The 14338-nt window shown below is 41.8% G+C and overlaps 1 protein-coding gene across 3 annotated transcripts in view; it reads right to left on the bottom strand.

Annotated features, from left to right (window-relative positions):
* CDC16 (cell division cycle 16) overlaps positions 1-14338 on the bottom strand; it is a 29508-nt gene that overhangs the window by 15021 nt on the left and 149 nt on the right. Inside the window, exons 2-12 of one of the 3 annotated variants that reach the window (XM_014867928.3) lie at positions 12825-12879; positions 12627-12724; positions 11225-11263; positions 10754-10894; positions 8782-8941; positions 7713-7804; positions 7086-7219; positions 5881-5960; positions 4455-4504; positions 3484-3557; positions 1722-1847 (exon numbers count right to left, since the gene is read on the bottom strand). In XM_014867928.3, the coding sequence (XP_014723414.1) occupies positions 1722-1847; positions 3484-3557; positions 4455-4504; positions 5881-5960; positions 7086-7219; positions 7713-7804; positions 8782-8941; positions 10754-10894; positions 11225-11263; positions 12627-12724; positions 12825-12879 (1049 nt within the window). Of the gene's footprint in view, positions 1-1721; positions 1848-3483; positions 3558-4454; positions 4505-5880; positions 5961-7085; positions 7220-7712; positions 7805-8781; positions 8942-10753; positions 10895-11224; positions 11329-12626; positions 12725-12824; positions 12880-14338 lie in introns of all 3 variants that reach the window. The other 2 variants (XM_044779632.2, XM_044779631.2) reach the window with 2 other exon arrangements.

Raw genomic sequence — 14338 nt, 5'->3', positions numbered from 1 at the left:
TGGGAAAGTGAAATTGAGAGAAAAATAATGCTTACCTTACCTTGATGAATTGAAAATGAGATAAAGTTTGTTAGATTAGGAAACGAAGGTATTAATCACATCATTAATTATCATTGGTTGTGATGCTTAGCTGGGAACTAACTAATAACTAGTAATAACTATCTGGGTTTGTGAGGACCCAGAAGAGCACAAAAAAATTAGCAGACCCTAGTATGTGCTCCCAAGAAACACCTCACAGTAAGTTATCGAGATTCTTTTTGCCAACTTCTCAGACTGATAGACTTGGGGTACATGCAGACACTGGAGCCAAGCTTCAGAAGCTGCCTCACACACGTGGGTGAACACGATGGAGCAACCTAGACAGGTATGAGGCCGTTCAGGTGGATCAGTAACTGGTTAAACAATTTTAACCTGGAGGATCATTGCCAGTAACATGTAGTGTTATCGACCGAACATGTGTGCCCCCAGATTCATGTTAAGCCCCAACCCCCTGTGGCCGTTTTTGGAGAGGGCCTGTGAGGAAATGATGAAGGCTGAAAGCAATCACCTGGCTGGGGCCCTTCTGGGAGAAGACCAGCGCTCGCTCCGCCACATGAGGACACGGGGAGGCTGCCGTCTGCACATCAGGAAAGGCTCTCACCAGGAACCAAATGGCCAGCACCTTGACGTGAGACTTCCCAGCCCCCAGAGCCAGGAGGAAATGAACTTCTGCTGTTTAATCACCTAGTCTATGGTGTTTTGTTATGGCAGCTGAGATGACTAATAACACAAGGAGCTAGGACCTTTACAACATTTTTGTGGATGACTAGGCAGATACAAAAGTCACACATACCAAACTTAATATAACTAAAAAAGCTGGGGATCATGAATACTTCAAATGCACAACGGGTTGCAAAATGACTCTCAGAGTCTGAAAAGGTCAATCAAACCAGCGAGACGAAACTGAATACAGATAAATCAATCTCACTCCTGAATACCACAAGCAGACATATTAAGGTGCTGACTTTTATTAAGTGTTTTCTGTCAGATACTGTTCAAAGCCTTTAATTGTTTTTATCTCAATGACTCCTCACAATAAGCCCAGGAGTACTGTTATTCCTATTTTTCAAGAGGGCACATAATTTGCCAAGATCATCAGGCAGTCTGTCTCCAGATCAGCCTCTGAACTATCGCACTCCCCCTATCTCTCCAGAGGGGGAGGCGGCCCAACGAAGAACACTGCAAGGCGTAAGCAACAGCAAGCCCAAAGAGTCACAGGATTGGCAACAACACTCCATTCCCCAAAGTAACATACTCCACTTCCATCAGTTAATATCAATACATTCACTATTGATATAAATCTAGAACACTGGCAAATACAGTCCTGCACTACCACTAAGCCACATCAAATACCTTTTGGACATAAACACACTATAAATAATTTTGCTCAAGAATACTTTCAGTCTTGCACAAGCACGTGAAACACAACTTCCATCCTCATCTGTTCCTGGCCTGATTCCTTGTGCCCTTCTGGGCTGGGTATGATCAAGTGCTGGGAAATCACTGCACCAGCTTCTTTCCCCCTTAACTTCCATAGTTATTTCACTACCACAAGCTACTAACAAGGTGCAAGTAAGATATTTTTGTTTAGCAACCGAAGGGCGGTGACAGTAATAAGAGAAATTCCATTTTGTTGGCACAAACAGCCCTCCATGGAGCTGACGCCATCCGCTCCACCGCACCCTTTCATCAGCTGTGCCGCTGTGAAGTACGCAGCCATTGCCTGGTCGTGCTCGCTCTCCACCGCGAACGAGTGCCCATACGCGATCCACGCGGGCCCATAGGTCTTCTCAAGAGTCGTAGCTTTGCTAAAACAGAAGATTTCATTCAAGTAATATAATATTTATTAAGTTGTTAAGTAAATTTTATGTAAGCTGATGGCTTCAAGAACATTAGACTTAAGTAAATACATGAGCTGTCAACATATTAAATACTAATGTAACATTTGTGCTAATTCACTTGAAATAAAAGAATGTTTAGCAGCACAAGCAAAATTTTAAGAAATTTTAGGAGTTCCACAACTTGTTACGTACCATAGTCGAACCAAGTAGCATTGTGTATAGAATTTACGAATGTTACTTAATCCAGGAGCCTCAATTTACAACCTAGTAAAGGGTGGTAGCAGCCGCCGCTTAATGAGGGACCGTTGTGTGCCAGGCACACGTTAGATCCTTACACATATCACCTAACCCTAGTTAACTCCCACGATAAAATATTACTTATATTCTAGAGATAAGTACACTGAGGCTGGAGAGATTAAGTGGTGTCCTACGGATGGTTCACCCTGGCTCCAGGGACTGGGCTACACTGTCACCAACAGTCTTAAATCAGTGGACACAGTGGTGACCCCAACAAGGAATAAAGAGAACATATCACAAAACATGGAAAATACAAATGGTGAGATTCCCACTTCCTAGCATTTTATTTTCTAAGTTTTTTTTACCCCAATAGTCCCTGTTTCAGGTAGAGTCCATCACTGTATAAGCACACTAAATCAAAGAAGCACAACTCAGAGGAGCTATTACAACACAAATCATCTTCCCACTCCAGGAAAAAGCACACAAGTTTTTCTAAAATGCTTAATACTCAACTAACCAGAGAGCACGCCCTATTTTCTTCCGAGTGCAAGATCCTTTCGTGTCATCTGATCAATTTTCCTAGCAATCCTGGGATACAAGTATCACATCATTCCCATTTTAGAGAAGGAAAAAAAGAGGGTCAGAGATAAACTTTCCCAAGGATTAGAGCTAGGAAGTGGCAGAACATGGATTAGAATTCAAGTCTGTGTCCAAACTTTATGTGCTTTCCCTTAGAACTATTTTCTATTTTGTTCACATGGAGGAAGTCAAAATCATGATTATATTTTAAACCTTCAGTAATTAATTCTCCGTATACTAGACATTTTTCTATACTTGAATAATTGAGTAAAACTGGTTAAGTAACTTGCTTTGGCTGCATGGAGCTCCTTAAGCTCAAACCACAGCAGATCCTTAATATAAACCAGGTCACTGTCCCAAGAATTCTGCTTTACAGTCACATTTGGTACCTAACCCATGTAAAATTTCACTTAATTTCACACTATTAACATAAGAAGTCCTAAAAGTAAAAGGTTAGTAGCATCTCTGTAAATGAAAAACAGAACCTTTCAAAGTACATTATTCTCTATTGTTCATATTTATTCTCCTTTACAATAAAAATTTAAATACATTATAAGTTCCCTGGGAACAAGGTCTATCTACACCACTGATAACTTTCATCTCCCCTCATGACATCTTATAAAGAGCAAGGCACACAACTGACGGAACTGAACTGAATCTGCAGATGGTGTCTACTCTTTCACACTGCTTTCAGAGTACTTTCAACCACTTGTTACTGCATTAAAGCAGAAGCAGGAAGTCACCTCCTACAGATTCACTACAGAGAGAGGAAGACGATAATTCATACCTGAGATATCTTCTGGCATGTTCATTTTTATGACCAACCATGAGATAATAGCATCCCACTGCAAACCAAGATACCTACAAAGTTCAAAATTCACCATGACCAAAGAAGTCAACTGGAATTAGAAATCTCTAACAAATTAAGCCAGAGGGGGACTAGAAGTCCCATCACATATTCTGTGTATTCTAGCTCACATTAGAAACTTCTCGGGCACAGCCTGTCTCTTAAGGGTCCTGGATGAAAGAGGACAGTCCCCACAGCTCCTCCCAGGGTGCCCTCCATCACCCCCTGCACCTGCTGACTCAAGGGGAGGCTCCTGAACACCTGCTGGTTCAAAAGCCAGCCTCGGTCTGGCCTCCCACCTGCACTGGGCCCCTGGCTCAACCCTGGTTCCACCAGGTTCCACCTCGTCAGCTGATCTCTCTTGCGCTGGTTTTGCCTCTTTATAAATTATTTTCACACTGGTCTAGTAAGCAGATTTTTGTCTGAGACTTAGACCCTGATTCCAGACTTTTGTCTTTAAGGACACAGTTCCTGATTCCATTTTCAATTTCTAGGTCTTAATTCTGATTCATGGTAGCTTGGAAGATTCAAAGATTCAATCAGCGCAAAATTCAGTAAGTCGTCTTAGAGATGTGAGAAAGCTACCAAGCAGCTATCAGCTTTCCTTATGAGAGGTGGGAGGGCAACTTGCACTTTCAATTCTTTATTTTTCTCTTCTTTTATAAGCATTTTTAAATAATAAGCATATATAATTTCTATAATCAGAAAAGAATAAAGATTTTTGTTTCAAGTTGTTTTGGTATACCAAAAAAATACCTTCATAGAATGAAAAAGTTAATGCTGCTTCTAATTATCACAAGCACCAGGAGATTCTGCTCCAACACCTTAAAATAAAACACGATTTGCTTGGACTCAAATACACTAGCTAAGTATTTTATTTGTGTAAGATAAAAAGGATTATATTTACTTACAGGATTACTAGGATATAAATCCACCAATTTATGAGAGAGATAGAAAAGTTCTACATTAGGGAAAAAGAAAAAAAGAATAAAATTACTCATATCAAATCAATTTGAAGATACGACTTCCCTCCAGTTACAACTCTTCACAATCATATAAATTGTGTTTTCACAGCAACAATTTCATACTTTTCTTTCTTTCTAGATACAAAATCCATTTACCTAATGAAATACAGAAATTCCACGGGGCAGATACCACAGCTGCTTCATTCAAACCCAATCCCCCCAACTCCTAACCCTGTGCCAGATCCATAAGTGGGCACTGAGTGCCCGCTGAGTGACTGGAAGACTGGACAAACGGCACATGATAAAGCACTTGACGTGCTTAAGAGGTTATGTCAAAGAGCTTCATCTATCTTACAAACCCATGCCGCTTGCTCGATGGGCCTGTTATGGACAATCTTAACCACAACCGATACGGTTGAGCAAACACCTAAGTTTATCAAATCAGCAAGATGATTTCCTCTTGAGCAACGTGTAAGTCCTAGCACGTCAGGATGACGACTCCTGGGTGCAGACTCGGATTCCTGAGACCAGGCAGCCAGCAAGTACGCACTGCACACGACAAGCTTCCAGGAGGCGCAAGGCTGCTGGTCCACAGACCATACGCTGAGCAGGAGGTGCAGTTGGATGTTCTCCTCTCGACAGAGCTCACTGTTGTTTAAAAGATTTAAGGGCGAATACAGTCCAAACACACGTAACGTTTCTGAGATGTTAAAATATGGAAAACACGAGCCAAAACTTTGCCCCCTTCCAATTTCTAAACAGTCACTGACTCTTGCCTTATCAGTTTTCTTGAGAATTTTACAAACACACAAAAAAGGCAAACCTGCCACCCAACACTCTAAAGCTAACATATCAAAACCACAAATTATACTTGAGAAAAGGAAAAGGGAGAAAGAAGTAGAGTGCTCTGGGGCCGGCCCCTTAGCTGAGTGGTTGAGTTCGTGTGCTCCGCTTCAGCAGCCCAGGGTTTCGCCGGTTCAGATCCTGTGTGTGGACCCAGCACCCCTCGTCAGGCCATGCTGAGGTGGCGTCCCACACGGAAGAACTAGAAGGACCTACAACTAGAATGTACAACTATGTACTGGGGGGCTTTGGGGAGAAGAAAAAAAAAAGAGGAAGATTGGCAACAGATGTGAGCTCAGGGCCGATCTTTAAAAAACGGAAAACAAGAAGTAGAGTGTTCTGTTGGGATAACAGAATAACTGTTGGTCACTTTGAAAAGCATCTCTTCCCCTAGCTGTTACTATTATAGAACTCCATCATGCTGTTACCTGCAATCTCAACTATCCAGGACTCATGAGACAAAATTTCAAGGGTTACAGAAGATTTTTTTGTCTTAAAAATTATTATTTTAATTTAAAAAAATTCTTACCATTTGCTTTATTCAGCTCCACAAGTGTCCCTATATGTACAGGTAAACAATTTGCATGGAAAGGATCTTTTTCCATTACTCTGAAAGTTAAAGCAACACATTACTACCCCAGACACAGTATGTAACAGCGCTCATCCTAATTAGCTACGTTTAAAGTCATTACAACACGATGTACAAGACTGTGGGTTATAATACTTTTTTAACTCCATTATCTTCAGGTTGGTTCAGTTAAGGCAATGATTAGGTTCAAATGAAAGGGAAAATTCTGGTTTATTTAGAAGGAATAAAAATGATCACATACATTTACTTTAAATCAGTAGAACTGTAACACATCAAACAGGGAGTCTAATTATTTAGAAACATCAAAAACAATATAAAATATTAAACAGACCACAAGTATTTGTCAATTAAAATTTTTGTGAATAAGGGGCCGGCCCACTGGCGCAGCGGTTAAGTTCACATGTTCCGCTTCTCAGCGGCCCGGGGTTCACCAGTTTGGATCCCAGGTGCGGACATGGTACCGCTTGGCACGCCATGCTGTGGTAGGCCTCCCACATATAAGTAGAGGAAGATAGGCACAGGTACGGATGTTAGCTCAGGGCCAGGCTTCCTCAGTAAAAGGAGGAGGACTGGCAATAGTTAGCTCAGGGCTAATCTTCCTCAAAAAAAAAAAAAGAGAGAAAAAAAAAGAACTAAATCCTAATCTTCTATTTAAAAAAAAAAATCTCTGTGAATTTAAGGATTTTAAGCAACCTCAAAGATACGTTAAAAACAGTTACATAATTTGGCTAATGGACAAGCTGGAACTATGTACACTGGGAAACTAGTGTGGGAGGAAACGGCTTGGCTAGTTGGTGAGCTTGACTGAGCACCCAGTATCTATAGGGTTTTATTAGTCTCTACTTTAACAAAGAATGGATTTTATAAAATTATGTGCCAGAATAGTATTTCCAAACTTGAAATTATCAAAGACTGTGAGGAGGGACATGTATATCCCCAAGTTACTGGAATAAACCTATAAATGTGCATAAATCTGTACCTATAAATTGCTTTTTTAAGATAGCACTCCCTTTGGTATTCTGCAAATGGTAAAGACAACTTAAATTACCATCAGTTAGAGATTACTCAGAAAGCATGTTCAATGCATTTCTTAGGTAAAATGGACTGAACTCTGTTTCTACTCAAAAGTGAGTGGATATACTTACACAGAAGTAAGTTTGTAGCACATTTTAAAATCACAGTTATAATAATGCCTTTCAGCTAAAGACACGACCACATCCAGATTCTCCTGCAAACCATCTGCAGACTGAGGGATGACAGTTTCACTAGGCTTATTATACTGAAACAGACAAATGCAAACACACTCAATGAGCAGCGTCACGGCAAAAGGCAAACTCGATGGGCCCAAGTGTTTCAAGATTTACACAAGGACATGTGTGAGCCTCTGGGAACTTTCAACTTCAAGTCTCATCAGTCCTCCTCTCAATAAGTTCAATTCTCTTCTCAATTCTATCACAGAATTCCACAGTAGTAAGTATTTTACAAAGTTCAGGAAGCATCAGAAAAAAATGTTCATTTTCATGCAACATCATTCCATTTATCTGACAATTCAATCTCTTAGTAAAAGGAGTCCCTGGGAGGGAGACATATGTTTTTGGAAGCTGTTTTAGGAATCATATCACATATTTTAAATAATCTAAATCTATTCTTGCAAATGGGCTAAATTAATAAAAATTCACTTTTGAAAATTTAACTAGTAAAAGAATAGAGGCCAAACTTAATGAAAGAAATAAGATATTCACATAAGGCGAATACTTTCTATTTTTACTTACCTTCTTTAATTTGTTCTCAAATAGAAAACGTAGCAATTCCTGTTCCTCAGTACAGAGCTTGCTAAGAGGTAGTGACTCAAGAAGTTCTTTTTCTTAAAAATGTTGAGAAAAAAAGAATGTCCTCAATATTTACGGAGGAAAAAAAATCAGCAGCAAAAAACATTCTTCTATATTTCTTGGTCTAAGTAAATCAAACTCAAAACAGAAAGGAACAAGATCAAAATGTACTAGAGAAAACTAAGACAGTGGTTCCAGACCCCGGTGATGGGAACCACCGGGGGACTGTGCCAGGGAGCCTGCAGGGGACGCTGTTTACCCCCCGACTGGAGAACCACCAGACCAGCTTCCCAGCCCAGCACCAGTGACACCTGTGTGGACAGTGCCCTGTTGTTGCCTGTCCTACGCACCGCAGGACGTTTGCAGGATGTGGGGCCACTGCCCACTAGATGCTAGTAGAACCTCCCGCCCTCCATCCCCAAGCGACAATCAAAAATGTCCCCTGGGGGGCAAAATCACCCTGGGTGAGAACCACTGAACTAGGCTAAAATGCATTTGAAGCCCTTTAACACAACATCCCCATTTTCTCTCTGCTTCTCTCGCTTATCGACCTCATATCACTGCCGACAAGCTAGGTCAAGAGTTCTTGGCCCTTGTTGTACCTGAGGATCATCCGGGAGCTTTAAACCATGTGACACCAGAGCTCCACCACCAGAGACGCTGATTCAACTGGTCTGGAGTTGGGACCTGCACAATGTTTTTAAAGCTCCTCAGGGATTACAAGCGTAGGCAGGTCGAGAGTCACTGAATCAGATATGAAATCTTGGTTTATGCTACCTCACATCAATTCTCAGAAAGATGGCCTCATCACATCAGTCCCTCAAGACTCCGACGCCAAGAGGCACTGCACATAGCGTACTTTGCAATGTGCCTCACACACGAAGACATTAAGGAAGTTAACAGGTCTGTTTAAACCTGCAGATAGCCTGCTCTTGATTCCACAGACTTCAGAGAAATAAACAATCCAAACAATATTAATTGTGCTAAACATAAAACACCTGAGTTTCCAAACCTTCTTGGGCTGTCAACATGTGGTGTGACGTTAAAAGATCAAATGCTTCAAAACAGTAGACATCGAGCTTCAAAGCTTCTTTATAGCTGTAGGTCGCTAGGGTTCGGTTATCCAGAGCATCATAGATTTTCCCTCGTAAAAGACAAATAGAACTCTTTATCTGTTGGAAAAATATGATGAATCACATACTCAGTTGATACTTCTAAATTTAAATTTTGATCAAAAATCATATATTATGCAAAGGCTGAGACTTTTTACATCTAAAAGAATCCGTTCCATCCTGTCAGACACGGTATGAATTAACAAAAACATGAAAGAACTTCTCTCATCTATCTTCCCTAGGCTCTCCTCGCCTCAGCAAATCTTCAGAACCAGTGTGCGTGTCACTGCTGCCCTGCTCTTTACTTGTTCTGTCTCCAGTAGGGCGACGATCAGAGACAGCCACAGAGCATACGTACACTACATCAAACTTAAGACAGTTTGACAGGTAGATCTCAGTGAGAGGACCTTCGTAAATACCAGAAAACTGGCAGCACCATAGCACAGCGGTGAGAAGCACGGCTCTCTGGGACTAGACGGACCTGAGTTCACACCCCAGCTCAGACACTTACGAGTGACCCTGGACAGGGACTCGCCCTCTCTTGCCTCCCTTTCCTCTCCTTATCTAATGTGCAGGCTCAGAAAGGACTGGAGGTGACCCTTTCTGCACAGGAGCCCATGGCAAGGTGCTCTCACAGCGGCCACATGACTACTATTAGCAAGACGATGTAGAAATCTGATTTATTTCCAGACTCTAAACCTCAAGAAACACGTCACTGAGCTTAAAGATGACCCACAGATGAGCAGCTAAAATTGGTAAAGGGATGAAGAGTCATCATAAAAATCAAAATTTAAAAAATATTGGAGGACATTGTGAGAGAACCTTAGACCTATGCAATATCCTACGAGTTGTAAAAAAAAAAAAAAAAAAAGTCATTTCATAAAATAATGCACTACAAATAAATCACACACTTCTTAGACATAAGTTAATGGATAAGACATCCAAAAATAATAATACCGAGCTCCCTCATAAATGCATTTCTTAGCAGAAAACTGAATGTGCTTCATAGTACATAAATTAATACACAAACACTTCAAAAGAAAAAAAAGAGAGAGGGAGAGAGAAAACACCTAAGAATGTAGCACTCCTACCTTTTTGAGGTGAAAAGTAGGGTAACCAAGTCCCTTCCTAAGTAAGTTATAAAGAATAACCAGGGGAATAGAGGAATCAGTGGTTGACAGCTAACAGGCACAGGGTTTATTTCTGGAGTAATAAAAACATTCTAGAATTGATTGTGATGAGGGGTGTACAGTTCCGTGAATACATTAAAAGCCATCGACCTGTACACTTTAAATGAATGAATTGCATGGTATGTGAATTATATCTCAAGAAAGCTGTTAACAAAAGAAAAGAATAACAGCCCAGATTAGTAATCTGACTGTGGTATCATTTATTATGTTACATTATTTAATCTCTGCCAGCAAAGAATTTGCAATTTCATGCAGATATAAATTATACAAACTGAAATACACAAAATAACATAAATAGTAAGACCAAACCACTCCCTGGAAAAAAAGAAACAATCTCAAGTAATCACAGTTTCTTGGGGGTAGGTACAAAACACTGTTGAAACACACTAAGAAGGGGAAAGATGCCGCCACCTCTGGGGAGTAGTTTAAGGCATCAGATATGAGAAGGAAGACCTCAAGTCAGTCTATTTCAGATTCAAGCATCTGAGGACAAAATTAGAGCTTCCAAGTGATGGCTTAGAAACGTATTGGAATCTTTTTGGATTTTGGTGGGCAATAAGTAAGTTGGCAACCAAACTGCTTTAACATGGTTACACTCAAGCAAGTAAAAGAAGAGGATTTATGTTTGTCATGTCATGTGGGTAGTTTTTACTGATGCTACTGACGCCTGTTTATTACTTACTGAGGACTGTGACATCTCCCAGTCACTGGAGGGGTCTTTCAAGCCACTTTCATCCTTTAAGTATTTTTCAAATAGTCTTTTGTTGATTGGCTCCTCCATGTCAAGAATATCAAGAGCCTGCTGATGCTCTTTTGCAGCATACTATGCAGAAAACAGAAATACCATTTATTATCCATGACTTCTAACACTAGATGTACACAAAAATACTATAGATTTTAACAGGTTAATATTAATCCCACTCATTATTTAAATTTAACACGTCTAAAGTTGAATTTTCTTCATGCACGTCAGCTTCTACTAAATGGAGAATCAATATCTTATAGCAAACAATACTGAAGAAAAGAACATTTCCTCATGAAATACTTTACTAATCTGCCAAGCTCCATCACTAGAATTCTCACACACGAGGGATGCACAGCATCCATACAATTAAACTTCTACCAAAGAAAAATGAACTTAGAGCATACTTACATGGCATCTAGCTGCAAGATAACGACATGCTTCATACAACTGGAACGAAATTAGTCTATTAAAAGAGTGGTCAAGATAATGTACATCTTCACTCTAAAAGAAAACTATAAGCATGGCATGAAGAAAGCTATTTTCATCGTTTTTCCTTTTACTCTTGCAGAGCAAAAAATCCAGTCTTTTTAACTTTCATACTCATCAACAATCTGTTTACCAGGCACCAAGGATTCAAAAAGGAGTAAGGACCTGCCCTCAAGGGGTTATAGCAGGGCAGACATGAACACCGCACATAGTTTCTTTCATAAACTAGGAAGAAGGGCATGAGAAGTGCGGCCAGCTGAAGGACACATCTGCAGGGAAAGGATAAGTCAGGAGCTGTCAGCATTCCAGGCACTGCGTCTGAACAATCATCACACATCTGCAGGGAAAGGATAAGTCAGGAGCTGTCAGCATTCCAGGCACTGAGTCTGAACAATCATCACACATCTGCAGGGAAAGGATAAGTCAGGAGCTGTCAGCATTCCAGGCACTGCGTCTGAACGATCATCACACATCTGCAGGGAAAGGATAAGTCAGGAGCTGTCAGCATTCCAGGCACTGCGTCTGAACAATCATCATCACACATCTAAGGTGCCACAAGTAGCAGGACTGGAGTACGTTACACATATCGATGGCAGTGGAGGGTCAGACGCAGACTGAAGGGAAATCATAAAGGACCTTGGGTGTCTATTAATACACCTTATTTTATCGTGTAGGTAATGGGAAATCACCAAGCAATACTGTGACATACAGTCACGCGTTGCTTAACAACGAGCACGTGCTCTGAGAAATGCATCACTAGGTGACATCATCATTGTACAAACAGCACAGAGTGCACTTGTGCAAACCTGGATGGTAGAGCCTACTACACACAGTACTAATCTTACAGGATCACTGTCGTACATGCAATCTATCATTGACCGAAACGTCGTTACGCAGCACATGACTGTAATCAGATCTGTGTTTTAGGAAGACCATTCCTGTGATAGTTTAAAGGATGAACTGGAAACAGGGAAGGTTGGAAGTGGGAAAGATGTCACTGGAAAAGAGACAAGAAGAGACTAAAACAACAAAACAGACAAATGAAACGCCTGACATCTACTAGTGGTAACAAGATGGAAAGGACCATCTGTCACCTCAAAGCTATTTAGAAAACGAAATTTTCAACTTAGTGACTAGATGGTGGGAGGGAGAGAGGAAAAACAAGGTGACTGAGGTTAGAATTAATGAATTTTCTCTTCACATTCAGTAAGAAAAATCAAATCCTTTTAAATAATTTTGACATAAAACACATGCTCCTAATATACTAAGGCAATGACATTTTAAAAAAGCTTTGGGAAACTTTAAAGTTCACAAAATTACTTACTTTGTCCAGTTTTCGTGACCGAAGCGCATGAGCCGCTCTATGATACTGTGCTGTCAGGTAAAGACACTGAGCCAACCAGTAAATGTCCTGGGGCTCCTCTGGAGGGAAAAATTACATAAGTGGCCAGAGGTACAAGGAAAAACAGAAAGAGTCTTAAAGATGGAGAAATCAGAAAAAATATTAGAATTTGTCACTTACCATGAGAGAGTGAGGCTACTTTATCTGCCCAAAATAAAGCACTTTGATACTGTTGCTGTATCCAAAAAAAAGAGAAAGTGGTAACTGCCCTGTTATTTCAAGTGTTAAACAGATATCTAATATTATTAGAATGTTATACAATAAATTGACATCTCAATACAATGACGTTTTACATGTAGTAGGCGTCTATCAATGAAACCTCTATCTTATATCTCAGCTAGGTGAGTTTTAATTCAATTGTACAATAAAAACATTATTAAAAGATCTTTGATATACACAGTTCAAGAAGGCAGGTTTTTTTTAAACTTATACATCACAAAACTGTATCAGCAAGTATCAAAAACGGTAGATAATTTCACTGGCTATTTTGCAATATCTCATCATTAGCAACGGTCCTCAGTCTTTCCAGGATCTTTGCCTCAGTTTTCCTGGATGCAAACCAGGAACTCTGCTGCCAGTCAATCTGGAGGAGGAACGCTTCTGGGACGGGTACCGGACTGCCCAGTTTAAGTGCCCTAAGCGGGGAAACCAGGCCTGTCTGCGCCTCCCCATCCTCAGAGCCAGAGCTCAAGAAGCATCTGTTCAACTCAACTGACTCCCGGACAATCCAAACACAGCTCTCCAGCGCGGTGCAGACACCCGGCAGCAGCATCTCACGTCCAATTCTGAACATTTCACCTTTAACATGATCTTCCCTCCCCTTCTTTGTTTCCAATTTATCGGGAAAGCGTACATTTTACAAAAACCGGTGACATCATAGGTTAAACTGAAGCTGCTGATTCTGGAGAGAATTCTTTCCTTAAACACTGTTTGCTGTACGTTAAAGGGTGGTGCAGGAAATGCAGATGTAGTTAACATGAACTTTTTAAAGTACTGATTTGAGACGACATGCTAGTTTGTATCTTTATTCATTGAAATTCAGCAAAATAAAAATCAGAGCTAAACTTCTCAAAAAACTTTCGTATTAGCTAACTAAATTCAAACACTGCCCTGCAATTTTCCTCCTAAAGTCATCCTTCCACTTCCACTGACCGCTAAGTACGCACGGAGCCCCCACGGCGCCCCCGATGCCAGGGGTCCCACGGCACGGAGCCCCCACTGCGCGCCCGATGCCCGGGTGCGGCAGCACGGAGCCCCCATTGTGCGCCCGGTGCCCGGGGTCCCACGGCACGGAGCCCCCACTGCGCGCCCGATGCCCGGTGCCCGGCCGCACGGAGCCCCCACTGCGCGCCCGATGCCCGGGTGCGGCAGCACGGAGCCCCCACTGCGCTCCCGATGCCCGGGTGCGGCAGCACGGAGCCCCCATTGCGCGCCTGGTGCCCGGCCGCACGGAGCCCCCACTGCGCGCCCGATACTCCGGTGCGGCCGTCCACAGAGCGGCCAGAGCACGCGCGAGGATCACCCCGCTCCCGGCTGCCCTCGTCCGGCTGCGGACCGGGCCGGGGCCGCGTCCTCCCTGAGGGGTTCGCCCCAAACGAGAGCCTCGGGCCAGCCCGCCGTGCGCACCGGGCCCC

Source organism: Equus asinus, chromosome 11, assembly GCF_041296235.1.
Source record: "Equus asinus isolate D_3611 breed Donkey chromosome 11, EquAss-T2T_v2, whole genome shotgun sequence".
Classification (NCBI taxonomy): Eukaryota; Metazoa; Chordata; class Mammalia; order Perissodactyla; family Equidae; genus Equus; species Equus asinus.
This window is presented reverse-complemented; position numbering and strand designations above follow the sequence as displayed.